This window comes from Dermochelys coriacea, chromosome 2 (genome assembly GCF_009764565.3).
Source record: "Dermochelys coriacea isolate rDerCor1 chromosome 2, rDerCor1.pri.v4, whole genome shotgun sequence".
NCBI classification, from domain to species: domain Eukaryota; kingdom Metazoa; phylum Chordata; order Testudines; family Dermochelyidae; genus Dermochelys; species Dermochelys coriacea.
The window spans coordinates 97,715,514-97,731,098 of NC_050069.1; the positions used below are offsets into that span (position 1 = coordinate 97,715,514).

The 15,585-nt window shown below is 37.8% G+C and overlaps 1 protein-coding gene across 8 annotated transcripts in view; it reads right to left on the minus strand.

The window, feature by feature from the left end:
• Window positions 1-15,585, minus strand: part of TMX3 (thioredoxin related transmembrane protein 3) — a 60,613-nt gene that overhangs the window by 33,080 nt on the left and 11,948 nt on the right. For 7 of the 8 annotated variants that reach the window (XM_038390477.2, XM_043508163.1, XM_038390481.2 and 4 more), the window contains exons 5-9: window positions 13,071-13,116; window positions 11,700-11,780; window positions 8,199-8,298; window positions 5,448-5,525; window positions 2,753-2,819 (exon numbers count right to left, since the gene is read on the minus strand). In XM_038390477.2, the coding sequence (XP_038246405.1) occupies window positions 2,753-2,819; window positions 5,448-5,525; window positions 8,199-8,298; window positions 11,700-11,780; window positions 13,071-13,116 (372 nt within the window). Of the gene's footprint in view, window positions 1-2,311; window positions 2,434-2,752; window positions 2,820-5,447; window positions 5,526-8,198; window positions 8,299-11,699; window positions 11,781-13,070; window positions 13,117-15,585 lie in introns of those variants that run through there. The other variant, XM_043508165.1, reaches the window with a different exon arrangement.

The following is a 15,585-nucleotide window of genomic DNA, read 5'->3' on the forward strand; positions in this document are numbered from 1 at the left end:
CACAGTCCGTGAAAAGGGATGTGGAATGGGCAGGGGGAGAGAAATAAATTGAAGAGTGTAACCCATCTCAACCAAACTTAAGATCCACTGATCCATGGTGATGAGAGTCCAATGCTTAGGAAGTGGGATAGATGGTTGGCAAAAATTGGTGTGGGGAAAGATGGTACTCTGATAAGTGGCAGACTGCTCTCGATCAACAGGTCAAAATGATTGTTTAGAGGACCCAGTTTGCCTAGAAGAACTGGCAACTTCAGAAGAGGGAGGAAGAGATGCCTCTTGTAATTTCTGCTCCTCTTTTGGACAGGTCCTGGGTGCTAGGCAAGCTGGGCTGGAACTGCTGTGGGTGGCACAGTTTTCTTTTAGCCACAGGTATATAGATCTTCAGAAACTTTAGGGTCATTGTTGAATCTTTTAAGGCTATGAAGTTGCTCATCTGACTTATCGGAAAAGAGCAAGGGGCCTTCAAATGGGAGGTCTTGAACCGTCTGTTGAATCTCTGGAGAAAGACCAGATGGCTACAGCCAAGATCTATGCTGCATAGTGATGGAGGAAACCTTTCTTCGAGCTGCAACCAAGTTCACCTGCAATGCATTGTAGCAACCAATTTGTTCTTCCACCATAACAGTGAACTCCTGTTTTGCCTCATCAGGAAGCTTCTCTTTCAACTTCAGGACTTTATTCCTACAGGCTGAAACAACCCAGCAGAGCCTGCTGGTTCACGATCCTAAGCTGTAACCTGTGGAATATAGCTTCCTGCTGAATAGGACTACCTTTTTTCCTTTTAGGGTACAGGTCTGGTGTCCCAGTCTCTCTTTTTCATTAGCAGCAGTGACTACCAGGGATCTTGGAGGATGGTGGTTATAAGAAAGCTCAAATCCTTGTGAAGAGACATAATATCTTCTCTCCACCCTTTTAGCAGTGGGAGGCAAGGAAGATGGGGGTTGACAGGTTCCAGGATAGTCTCATTAACTGGGAAAGCTACCCTGGAGGGCCTTGCAAAGGCTAAAATGTCCACAAGCCTGTGAGACCTTTCTGGCACCTCTTGTAGATGGCTATACAGAGCTGCAACCAATCTTCTCAATAAGTCTTGATGAGCACTGAAACCATCAGGGGGGAGAGAAGTAGATTCAGTCACTACTGCCTCACTGGTTGACATAACACCCCGCTATATGCAGGCCACTGATCCTTAGAGTGCTAAGTCTTGTGGCAGGTACTACAGTGGGCAGGAACCCCACTGGGCTGCTGGGCATGCTCAGGTAGAGACATGAATGATCTGACCTTGGAGTCTGATGAGGAGTCCACTTCCTCAGACCACGGTGACTCCTTCAGCTCCAGAGACCTGTTTTGAATCTGGAGATCAGGGTTCTGGCGGGATTACTGCTGAACCCTACAGAAAGGAAACACAACTGTAAAAGTCACCGGTACTGAACAATGTTCTGGGGCTGAAGTTGGGACTGTGGGAGCGTGCTCTTCCAATCCCGGTACTATGAGAGATTTCTGAACAGCAGGGGAAGCCAGCACCAATAGTTAAGCAACTCTCTGGCTTCCTCAAAAGCTTCAGATATGGATGGCACTGGAAAGGGCTCCTGAGTCTGTGATACCAAAAGGTGCACCAGTCCTTCGGGAATTAACCTTCATGGGCTCCAGATTCAGCAGTCCATCTTGGCTTATGGACTGTGCCTGGGTGAACTTCTTTGAGCATGCCGCCAAGTTCTTGCCTCTGCTTGGTGCCTTCACTGTAGACTTTGAAGGCCCCAGTACTGAGGCTTCAGAAGACTTAAGTTGTTTCTTCTTAGGTACCGGTGACAAGGATTTGCCTCTGGACTCAGTCAGAACATGGAAGCACTCCTAACAGACTCAGATGTGCTAGATACTGTAGCCCATAGGACTGGCTTGCTAGCTTAGCCTTCATTATATTCAGCTGTAACACAAGAAACCTGCAGACCTGTATCCTGTAAGACATTAGCTTAAGCCAGTTAGCATAAGCATGTTTCAGCAGGCCTGTAAGCTTTGGCATAGATAGATGTTCTAACAGTTATCCTCAGAATTTGGGGAACTCAGACTAGCTTACTCAATGGTAGAAGCTGGAGCTTAAGGATAAATACCTTCAGAAACATGGAAACAATAATCGTAAACTGGCTTAAGCAAGAAGTGATGGTATGATAATGAGTTAAAGTAGTATTAATAGGTTGACCTCAGGATAAGTACACCTCAATATTATGTGAGTGAAAAGAATAAATTTGGGTATGGAGGAATGAGTAATAGCATAAATATTCAATATGGTGCTCAGGTCCTATAATATGGCATACCACCATGTGGAGAGGAGTTATTTAGCATTTGGCGGCTTTCCTTCATTCAACCCCCCAGCTACTATCAATCTTGGGTAGTGAGTAACCAGAACCATTGGATTCATTTGGCATGCCAGTACTCTACCTGTAACATGCAAGAGTACATTCAAGCAAAAAATGCATAGTCAAATTTCAGTTGCTTCCATCTTTACTACATTTATCGCAGCTGAACAAAATTCTCACTCCAGTGCTTTATTTGTTCCGTTAAAAAAATCAGACTTACATAACAGAGATACAAACAGCAATTCTCCCTTTCTCTCCTTCATAAAGAAAAGATTATCCAATATAAACCTGGTCAATCTTTTTTAAAATTTCTCCTTCAAAAAGAATGCCTGTGTTTTGATTTCCCTCAAATATACTTTGAGTACTTTGCCTGTAGGTGAACAGTACACACTTGTACTTACCATCATATACAAAGTAAGTTCCATCTTTGAAGACCACAACAGCAGGCAATTCAGGCAGTGTCACATACTAAAAGAGTGAGAGATGACTTTTAATCATCCTATGGATGATTAAGACAGGCATTTTAACTGCATAAACCTTAAAAACTAACCAGTCTGAAGTAAAAAACCCCTCAAATAATTAAACAGGACACTTACATATTCTCTCAGCTTTGTTTATAACATAGAAGCTTGGAAACATACTCTCTCGCTTCCCCTTTTAACAATTTTATCTTTTTTTACATTCCAACTTTTTAAAAAATCTAATTTTATGTGGAAATTACATTTTTGTTTAGATTTCCAATTTCCTAATTTATATTAGTACTTTCTCCAGCACTAGGAACTATATTTCTGACTCAAATGCTGATGCGTTCAGTGAAGAGAAAACAAAAGTCTTTTGTACATCCCATTAAAAAATGTTTTAGGAGGAGGAGGTTAGTTTCTTGACAAAGTTGTGGATTTTTAACAAGACAAGTATTTTAAATTTCTCTCTCTCCCACAAACAGGTGGCAATTTTAACACAAAAAACATTTTCAAAATAAAAATGATGACATTCTTCTATCATACCTGAGAAAGTTAGAAACCCAGTTCTTTTTTGGTTTGTTTTACACTTCTTGGCCCCATTCTCTGTCCCCCAGGAAGCTCCACAAAGGGCAGAGGTGACTAAGGCTGTCTGGGGGCTGGTTTGGTCCCTGGCGTAAATTACATCAGACTCATAAATCGGAGTTAGCAGCTTTATCTCTACCTTCACTACTCTGCTCTAGAGCAGAGATGGGAGTCGTGAAATAAAATAGCATACAATAATGAATTAGTGCAAGTAGGCAGGGTTAAAGTTTGTGAGAGCACCTTAAGTGAGAATTACATAAAATTTACACTCACCTGTTTTACAATTTGCTTATTTTCCCGTAGGATATTTAAAAACAAAAACAAAAAAAACAAAAAAAAACCCAACTATATCTACTTGGCTCTTCTGCATTATATTTGTGATCAAAATATCTCACAGGGCTTGGCTTTACAAATGTTAAACCTCAAAGCACTTGTGACTATATTATAAAGTACATACAACTACAGCAAAAGAAGGTTAGGCTCTTAACCAAGTAACCTAATTTTCAGAAGTGCCATCCACCAATAAATTCCCCTGAGGCTGCTCAGCATCTCCAAAAATCAAGCCATAGATAAATAAATATAGATTTAGAAACCTAACTTTAAAGAACTTTTTTGAAAATCTTGGACAAGTGACTTATCAAAGTTGTTACAGCGAGTCAGTGGAACAGCCGATAATACAGCTACAGTCTCCGAACTCTGACCTCTAGACAACTCTTGCCTTATAACATCAGGAAAATAGCGATGTAATGTGGTTTTCTAGCATTTTGTATTTACAACCAATTTTATTGTACCAATAGGCTCAGTAGGTTTTAAATAGCTATTTTATGAAAAATAATGCATTTATTAAAGTTACAGGATTTTTCAAGTCATGCAATCTCAAGTCATTTAGCATTGCAGACATAACCCCTTGACAAAACCACACCATATGTTTTTTATACACTTCTCTATGTTAGTAAAGTAGTATAACATTCAAATCCCATTCCCTAGTATCAAGCACATAAAACTGCCCTTTCCCAGGTACAAATGCACGAGACTTCCCACGTCTCAACCCCTGCTTGGAAAATCTGATTAGTACAGTTTGGCTTCCTCGGAGTTTGTCACTGGGACTCAGACAGCTCAGTTAATGAGGGACAACTAAGTATGAGAACTGGGCTTTTGCACCTGTTTCTTGGGTGGTACTTTGAAGCATCTTGGGAACCCATTTCTAGGCTGCAGTTTGGGGTGAGAGTTCCTCCTGTCCTTTCCATTCCAGGGACCATTTTTCCTCCCAAAAATATGCTATATATTCCCACTAAATGAGAAAGCATGCACAGATAATTTTCAGCATACTACATTTTGAGGTTCTGAATTTATTTCTTCAATTTTGTCAAAAGCTACTAGTCCTCATCAAGGATTCAGTGAATGGCAACTCTGATTTTGTTTTCAAAAAATCATTAGTTACTAGCATAAAAATACAGTTCTTAAAAAAAATGTATTTCAGAAATGGTTATATGTAAAGTCTGGAATAACTCAGTTTTGGGTCCAAAATCAGTTTTGATAAATTAGATGATCTTGAAACTAAGATTATAACAAACTGTGTCCTGCAATCCTACTTATTCTATTTAAGTTCCTATTGCACCTCAATGCCTTCACCGAAAAAGTCATGTGGTCAGTGCAAAACAGGACTGCCTGATCAACCTAACAAATACTACAATAACAAAAAAGTTTGTAAAACTTTTCAACTGAATTTCAAGCTATTATAATGAATCCTATTTGATAGGATTTTTCCCTCTTTTAAAGACAGAGGTTTTTATATTGCTGATGATCAATATGCTAACACGTTTATAGAAGGTAACAGAGTATTCCGTAACTGTAACTCAATTCCAAATCCATGTTTTCTCTATTAGATTCTTTATTTAGAAACAGTTATTCATTAGAGTGATTATTATTACTAACCAGTTTTCTGTAGTATTTGATGTCAGAAACAGCAAGAATTAAAAGGCTATGGTTGTGCTAAATACAACTTAAATAAGAAGAGGAAGTAGAGTTGAAGTATCTGATAAAGTGAATTTACCTCAGGTAGCACCTCTTCTGAGGCAGAAAAAAAGTATGTATAGACAATTAGTTCTGAAGCAACTTCTATGTACTTCTCCTGCAAAAATACAAACAGACATTTTTCAAAAATTTCTCAAACCTTGGTACAAACATTAACTGAAAAAAGTCTATCAAAACACAAACATTTTCTTCTACCTTTTTAAAAGTAAAATATAAAAAGACAACGTAACAAAATTAGAATAGAAAGCTTACCTGCAGCCCACCTGCACTGCATGGCTAAACATGCCAGTGTAAAATAATGTAGCTATGTTAGGGGCATCCCTTTTATAAGTTACATCCACATTGGGTGTAGAACAAAAGCTAGGCGAGTAATACTGTTCCGTACCGTGGCTTAGTGCCCGCATTGTTCCATTCAAACTAAGAAAAAAACTTGACAGACCTCAACGAATCTAACTGGCTTATTTGGAGTTGTATTACAGGAGTATTTTTAGACAAAGAAAGTTTGAATTCTCTGTATTATGTTCATTTTATTTTGGCAGTACATGGATCTTAAACCACAAATAATGTCTACTAATAAATAGGGCTGTCAATTAATCAAAGTTAATTCACGCGATTAACTAAAAAAAATTAACTGTGATTAAAAAAATTAATCGTGATTAATCACACTGTTAAACAATAGAATACCAAATGAAAGTTAATAAATATTTTTGGACGTTTTTCTACATTTTCAAATATATTGATTTCTATTACAACACAGAATACAAAGAATGCACTTCTCACTTTATATTATTTTTATTACAAATATTTGCACTGTAAAAATGCTAAAGAAATAGAATTTTTCAATTCACCTGATAAAAGCACTGAGTGCAATCGCTTTATTATGAAAGTGTAACTTACAAATGTAGTTTTTTTTTTTGCATATAACCGCACTCAAAAACAAAACAATGTAAAATTTCAGAGCCTACAAGTCCACTCAGTCCTACATCTTATTCAGCCAATCGCTAAGACAAACAAGTCTGTTTTCATTTACGGGAGATACTGCTGACTGCTTCTTATTTACAGCGTCACCTGAAAGTGAGAACAGTCGTTCGCATGGTACTTTTGTAGCTGGCATTGCAAGGTATTTACGTGCCAGATATGCTAAACATTCATATGTCCCTTCATGCTTCGGCCACCGTTCCAGTTGACATACTTCCATAATGATGCTTGTTAAAAAAAAAAATATGTTAATTAAATTTGTGACTGAACTCCTTGGGGGAGAATTGTATCTAGCATTAGAAATCTAACATTGGTACCTGTTGGTCTCCTATTCTGTTTTACCCGCATTCTGGCATACATTTCATGTTATTGCAGTCTCGGATAATGACTTAAGACATGTTTGTTTTAAGAACACTTTTACTGCAGATTTCACAAAACGCAAAGAAGGTACCAATGTGAGATTTCTAAGGATAGATACAGCACTCGACGCAAGGACATGGACACATGCCTTCTGGAATGATTGTAGAAGCATGAAGGGACATACGAATTTTCAGGGCATCTGGCACATAAATATCTTGCAATGTTGGCTACAACAGTGCCATGTGAATGCCTGTTTTCACTTTTAGGTGACATTGTAAACAAGATGTGGGCAACATTACCTCCTGCAAATTGTAACCGAACTTGTTTGTCTGAGCGATTGGCTGAAGTAGGACTGAGTGGACTTGTAGGTTTTAAAGTTTTACACTGTTTTATTTCTGAATGCATTTATTTTTTGTACATAATTCTACATTTGTAAGTTCAACTTCCATTACAAAGAGATTACACTACAGTACTGGTATGAGGTGAATTGAAAAATTCTATTTATTTTGTTTTTTTCAGTGCAAATAATTGTAATAAAAAATATAAAGTGAGTACTGTACACTTTGCATTCTGTGTTGCAGTTGAAATCAATATATTTGAAAATGTAGAAAACATCCAAAAATATTTAAATAAATGGTATTCTCTTACTGTTTAACATGCGTTTAATCGGGTGATTAATTTTTTTTAATCATGCAATTATTTTTTTTAACCTCTTGACAGCCCTACTAATAAGTATTAGAGTAAAAAGGACACACACCATAAAGGTACGCATGCACATTATGTCAACATAATGGAAGTGATACAGTCAACAACAGTAAGAGTTTTAGAAATTTTCTGAGGATTTTGTTAAAACGAAGACCAAATACACAGTTTCTTTCCACCTAACTAAAGTGAAACTTACTAAGATGTAGCATAGAACTTCAGTATAAAAAAAAAAAACCCATAAAACCTATCAAATTAACAAAAAAATTCTCCCTTCAGTATAACTGTGCCACACAGTAAATACTACATTAAATAACTTTTAAGTTTAACTATTTTTGAATGCGTGCCTTATGCCTCAAAACAACAAAAACATTTGGCATATCTAAGGTTACGTATAATTTTAAAATACTGTTTTACATTATTAGGACTTCAGAGTCCCACTACATGATTACAAGATGAGAGACAGCACTCAGATCCTAGGGATTACCAGCATCGTTGGTAAATGTCTATAAACACATACATTAAGATAAAAAAAAGTGTATATATTATGCCATTATCAAAGTAGTTCTAAAATTAGAACATATTCAGCTTCTTACCTACAACTATAATCTCTTTAAAATCTACAATTACTTTCTCACTTTTTTTAGGAGAGATATGCATAAGTCACTTTTAGACTGCCTCTATAAAGATAAAAAAAAACCAACCAAATGAATTTAATGAAGTTTCAAACCTTTAAAGGAGATTCCCCACCAACATACAAAAAAAGTACGCGATGCCTCTTGTGCACATGTTCAAACATTTGCTGGCTAGGAAGTGGCCGGATAAGAGGCCTGGGGAAAAGGGAAATATGAAGAAACATTCAGGGTTGTTGTTTTTTTTAAATTCAAAGAAAACATATATGCTCATCTAAATTGTACAATTCTGACTGTCCATTCCACAAGTCTAAACTTGAAAATGCTAGAACTCTATATTTAAGACTAGCAGATAGTGACTGGTGCTACAGTGCAATGTAATTTACCAATTATATCAATTCTTAGTAAGAAGCATTAAACAGTAATCCTGACACTACATACAAGCCATCTGATGTATAGTGTAGTTATTTCTGAAAGAGGCATAGCAACTCAGGAATATGGGTTTTGTAAGTGATTCTAGTTTGGAGATTACCGGTATTCATAGACTACTGGAAAGTACAGAAAAGCAGTTTAAGTCCATGTCCCTATTTTTATGCTCTAAACCCCAGGTATGTGAGAAGAGAGGAAATTTGAACAGTCCCAAACAGAGAAACTGTTCTCTGGAAGAATCTGAGCTCGTGTGCCAAGGTTGCAATTATCTGTATGGGGGAAATCCATGTTGACAATTTTTTTGGGGAAAAAAAAAGCCACAATTATTTTCTTTGCTAGATTGCTAATTGTCCCAAAAAACTTCATATAAAATCCCCCTCCCTCCACTTTTTGTGCGTGTGTGTGTGTGTGGGGGGGGGTGTAAATGGTGAAATCCTTGTTAATGACATATTAAATTTTAGAATACAGCCTGTGCATTACTTAATAATTTATACAACCCACAGAATTAATTTGCCACTATTTCTCCATCTTCCTGTAAGTAATAGGATAGATAAATACTGCATCATCCCAGGAGAGCTGATGAGAAAAAATAATTTTCTCAATAGCTCAGTTTAACACTAGTGACTCTTACACTATTCAAAAACATTTTCATTTTCATTTTATAATTAAAAAATAAAACTGAATGGCAGAAAATGAGCTTCTAGCTGGTATAGCCCATATGATTAGATATAGTGAAAGACTACTAATATCTTAACTAAACATACTTTTTCACAACTGCAGAGGTAAATCTGCAAACTGTATATGGTGGGGCATTCTTAAATCTTTCTCTGACACCTTAAGCAGTATCTGTTTCAAAAAAACAAGTGCAGTCTCAAGGATCTATTACAGACATTGCATCATTCTGCCTAATGTAACTTGTTCAGTAATTAATTGCTAATGTTGCATCATTACTGAAATCAATGTCGAAACACATTACAAAAAGTATCTAAGGAGTTTAAGAGCAATTGCATCAAAAAAAACTCATGTTACATATTATCACTCTATAAAATCTCTTACAACCAGGTCAGCATAGCCAAAGCATAAATGAAAATAACTAAAAATGTATTCCCGTCTTATCACACTTAATTGTTTGAGAAATAATCACCCCAACTCCTCGCTTAACGTTGTAGTTATGTTCCTGAAAAATGCTACTTTAAGCAAAACAATGTTAAGCGGATCTGATTTCCCCGTAAGAATTAATGTAAATAGGATTAGGTTCCAGGGAATTTTTTTTTACCGGACAAAAGACTATATTTTAGGGTTTTAATTTAATTTAATTTAATACTGTACACAGCAATGATGATTGTGAAGCTTGGTTGAGGTGGTGGAGTCAGAGGGTGGGATATTTCCCAGGGAATGCCTTACTGCTAAATAATGAACTAGCATTCGGCTGAGCCCTCAAGGGTTAACACATTTTTGTTAATGTAATCTCACACTCTACAAGGGAGCACAAATGGAGGGAGGAGACACAGCATGGCAGAGAGAGAGAGACACATACACTGTGTGTGCATATGAGAGAGAGAGAGAGGAGAAACAGAGATACACACCACGTGTGTGAGAGAGACACGTGCATTGCCCCTTTAAGTACACTGCCTTTTTAAGTAGATCAGCAAGTTGAGACAGCAGCTGCTGCCAGCAAGCTTCCTCCGTCCTGAGCCCTGAGTCATGTCCTCACCTGCTCTGTGGAGATGGGGTACAGGAGCGGGGTGAGGGGGACACTGACATTAGATCCCTCTGCCCCCCGTCCTCTCCCAGCAAGCAGGAGGCTCCCAGGAGAAGCTCCAAGGCAGAGGGCAGGAGCAGCACACGGCAGTGAGAGGGAGGGACAGCCTAACTGCCCAGCAATTGATAGCCTGCTGGGCAGCTGCCTCACAGGGAACTTAGGGGGGGACTATCGGTCCACCCTGGTCCAAGTCCCCACCAGCTAGCTCCATGGGGCTGCTCTTTCTGCAAGCAGTGGACAAAGCAGGTGACTACCAAACAATGTTATAAAGGAGCACTGCGCAACTTTAAACAAGCATGTTCTCCTATTGATCAGCAGTGTAACAACTAAACAACATTAACCAGGATGACGTTAAGTGAGGAGTTACTGTATTTTAAACAAAAGGAAGTATTTCTTCACATAACACATAGTCAACCTGTGGAACTCCTTGCCAGAGGATGTTGTGCAGGCCAAGACCATAACAGGGTTCAAAAAAGAACTAGATAAATGCATGGAGGATAGATCCATCAATGACTATTAGCCAGGATGGTCAGGGATGGTGTCCCTAGTCTCTGTTTGGAAGAAGCTGGGAACGGGTGACAGGGGATGGATCACTTGATGATTACCTGTTCTGTTCATTCCCTGTGGGGCACCTGGCATTGGCCACTGTTGGAAGACAGGATACTAGGCTAGATGGACCTTTGGTCTGACCCAGTATGGCCATTCTTATACATTAAGACTTCCACTACGGAAAATTATAGATGGGAACTTAGATGGCTTGCACTTAACACTTTCTCCTGTCCTCCAAACCTGACTTACACAAACACTTGCATTAGCCTAAAAAACAACACATAAATGAGAAACCCTGCACTAGACTATGCCAAAGACTTCCCTTCACTGAAATAAATGATATTAAATCAGATGGGGTAAAGATTATGTTACCTCTTTTAAAGGTAAATTAGAAAGTAAACTTGATCATTTTAAACCCAATAGGTTCTAAATGTCTCCACTAACCAGGCTGTTGGAAGCAGCCAATACAAAAAAGTTTTGCAGAAAGATTGTCTTTGCAGTAAAGACAGACTACTACCATCTTTACTGAGGAGTCCACTCACTGTTTACTACATATTCTATTACTGAATGACCCCCTACTCACCTCCCAGCATGGTTAGTGGAGGTATTTAATCTATTTCTGGGCTTAACTCAATTTTCTTTACAGTTCACATCTAATTCAAACAATAATAAATTAACAAGATGGATGCCACTGATTCTTGCAAAGTAATTGTAAGAATAAAAGACTACATTAACAGGTCAAGGATATTTCTGTCAAAGAAGCCCAGCTTTTGGCTCTCCTTTGAAAAAATCAGATGGGGCAAACTCAATAAAACTATGTACATCACTGGTATCTTCAAAGAAGATTATAAATACTTACCCTGCTACTCTGTTAGCAAATTCAATTATATCATCTTTGGTTCTAGGTCCTCTATAGTTGTATGCCATGTCACCTTTTAAGCTAGAGAGAAAAAAACCAAAATCCTGAGGAATTGTTTCATTATCTTTGTTCATAACTAAAATAAATCAGTTAGCTGCATATGCAAAATCACAGCATCCCCATATTTCTAATATTCAATTATTAGTAAGTGCTGAGCAACTTTATTTTTCAACACATAAGAAAAAAGAATCAATCTTTAAATAGAAAAAGTATAGCTCAGTGGAACAGTACAATATAATTAGAATGAGGGAGGAAAAAAAATCACACCACACTGCCTTCTGAAAATAAGTTCTGCTGTACATGCTGGCTATCATGTGCTTTCTAATGATAATATATTAGAACTAAAAAAAACTAGAGAAGATTTGCTCTCAGACTATGAAAAAGAATTCAGCATTTAGACCCTACAAAGAGGTATTAAAAATTTCCATTTATTACTCCTTATCAAAAAAAGCCTTAGATACCCTTTTACTATTTGAAAAAAGCAAACTAGAAAGGGCAAATGAAAATGGGTATTTTGTTGTGATAATATGCAAACCTGAACACTCAGTTAATCCTCCCTCCCAAATGTGCCAAAGCTATAAAAGGGGTGGAAAAGAAGGAGGCTTCCAGTTATGAGAAAACCCCTAGTTTCCACCTAAGATGTTTGCTGCAACTAACAAAGACTGTACCAGGGAAGAGGATTGGGCCCAGACTAGGAAGAAGTCTAGTCTGTGAAAGAAGCTTATTGCAACATCTCTGAGTGTGAGATTTTACCTGTAAACAGTTTTTTAATGTATTAGTCTTAGACTTGCATGTTTTTGCTTTATTTTGCTTGGTGACTTATTTTGTTCTATCTGTTATCACTTGAAACCACTTAAATCCTACTTTTTGTACTTAATAAAATCACTTTTGTTTATTAGTAAACCCAAAGTAAGTGATTAATACCTGGGGGGAGCAAACATCTCTCTCTATCAGTGAGCGTTATGGAGGGCAGACAATTTATGAGTTTACCCTATATAAGCTTTATACAGAATAAAACAGATTTATTTGGGGTTTGGATCCCATTGGGAACTGGGTGTCTGGAGATAGGTGACCTGCTGAGCAGTTTTTGATTAAAGTCTGCAGCTTTGGGGGCTTGGACCAGACCTGGGTCTGTGTTGCAGCAGGCTAGTGTGTCTGGCTCAACAAGGCAGAGTTCTGGAGTCCTAAACTGGCAGGGAAAATGGGCTCAGAAGTTATCTCAGCACGTCACGTAACAGTCCCAAGGGGGTCTCTGTGACCGAACCCATCACAGTGATATATAAAAATATAATACAGGAAAGATTAACTTACAGTTTAATTGTTGGATAACCTCTAACTCCATATTCAGAGGCAATACCTGAAAGACACATTTGGTTAGATTTCTGTTTTCCTCTTATGTATGCAAAAGAGGAATTACATGGTTTGTATAAGAAATGCTGTTTAAACAAAAACATGCATGTTATTTTTCTTACCTCAAAATCAATTAATTTTCAATCATCATTGGAATTAAATTAGTCATTATATTCATTAAGTGGAGACATGTTACAGACTCAATGTCATGAAAATGTATCATACATGCACACTAGTAGTATGTATACGTCAGCTAACACACATAAAATATATATTTTAAAAAGCCTTATAAAAATATCCAGATCCTTTTATCTTATTATCAGTCTTAGCAGACAGATAATAAAGGCTTCTATTCCTTGGTGATCAGAATAGTAAAGGAACACAGACAGGTACAGCATTATACTATGACTTTTACTGGAAAGTCACTCCCTGAACCTGCATTGCATAGGGAGATGGGAGTAATGAGAAGAGTGGGCCACAGCCATTATTCTATACAGTGTAGAAACAGCTGTAGTCAAGCTGAGTGGACATGCTGTTTAGTTGCAGCAAAGAATTGTTTCTCAACCCGATGACATTTTTCAACTAAAAAAAAGTTAAATGTTATATTTCCTGCTTAAGGTGACACCTCTCTCATAACCTTAAGTCCATTTCTTTCAAGGTGCTAGTATCTTGTCATATTATTTTGGAAGTTGGGAATACTTGTAACCTGTGTAAAGTTCATGAAATCAAATGTGCTGTAAACATCCTAACTGAAACCATGCTGATGAAGAATAGTTATTTATTTCTTATTTCTATTGTAATCTCTATAAACCAACAGCAACTAGTTAGTGATACACAGTCCAACACAAATGCCATGTAGTATGCTGTTGGGACTCAATGAACAGTGGTCCTGATTTGGATTTCTGGCAGACTGAGAAAGTGGTAGATTTTTTTTTAGGAAGGGGAAGGTCTGATGTTCTCTGGGCAACCTTGTGGAGACAGATTTAAGGTTGTGTGTTTATTTTGTGAAGCAAGTGTCACCTTAACTCAGCATTTCCTATTTTTTGTACTGCCTGTGTCATTTTTGTCACAAATGAGAAGTTAAATGCACAGCCACATAAATGTGACTAAATTTATGTACACAGTGTACAGGGCAATTAAGTAGCAGTACTACTAGTATCAGTAGTGGTTCAAGTCCTCAAAATTGATGTGATCATTGCACAGCTGTGTGCAAGCAGCATAATCTTATTTGGGACAGTGTCAGCTACAGCAGAAGGAAGAGAACAGACAAGTTCTTCTTGACCCTGAGAGAGGCTCTGAGCCTGGAGCACTGGTAGCCACCAACATCAACACATCTGGAACACAGCTGCCCAGAATGTATGACACTCTGCAACACGTTTCCGCATGTGCTCAACTAGGTCCCCCCCGCCCCTCAAAGCATTATAGTATTGCCAATGTTGTGCACTCAAAAAATCATGAGTTTTGCATAAACCATAAATCATGAGGTTTTTAAAAATATGTATATTCCCATTCTTTTTATTTGCTTATTTGGTTCTAAGCCTTTAGAGTGCACATTTTTATGCTTCTCTCTGCAAGTCTGGGGGCTAGCAACTTATTTCTTTTTAAATGAAAGCTAGGATTCTCACATAATTACAGGACTCTACAAACCAGAGCTTAATTTAAAATACACCAAATAAACTGGCAACACTAGCATTGTACATGCTTTTTGCTCTAGTGTCCATACTTTAGTGGCTTTTTTGTACTACATTTTATGAGATTGGTTAAAGCCTAGGAGAAGAGGGTATCACTGAATGTGACCTATTAAGGAAGCCAGATCTCCACCCCCACCCCTTCGTCTCACCGTTTTAAATTAGGACTAATTCAGTAGTAGTGAGATTTAGGGATGTAAACACCATTTAAGAAGTTAACCGTTTAAAAGATTAAAAATATGTCGTTTAAACTGTTAACTGATTAAGTGGCTGGGGCCGATACACTGGCGCAACTGGGGCTGTGCCACTCTGGCCACTCAGTGCAGCTGGGGCTGCTCCACCTGGTGCAGGGCCACTGGAGATGGCCGCTTGGCGTGGGGTTAACAGGCAATGCTTACTGGTTGGGAGTTGACCAGTTAACTTTTACATTCCTAATGAGCTTTAGTGCTCCCTAAGTTTTTTATGCATCTTTCAGGACATGGAAGTTTGCAATACTACTCTGCCATGAAAAGGTAGTTAAAATGCCATTTTTCCAGGTCTACTTTATTGTCAACATGGCTATTGTGTATTAATAAAAATGACTTGCAATCAACAATATGCTGGCATACTTATTTCTGAAGCTCTTAGCTTGACCTCAAACAATCTGAGCTGCTTCATGTACTTCTTAATAGCTCACTGAGTTTTAGTGAATGCCATATCTGTCACTACTACCTAATTCCAGGATATTTCCCCAAATCTAAATGGCCATACCTCCAGTCTGCTCATTTTGTATGGGATTTTACTCTAAA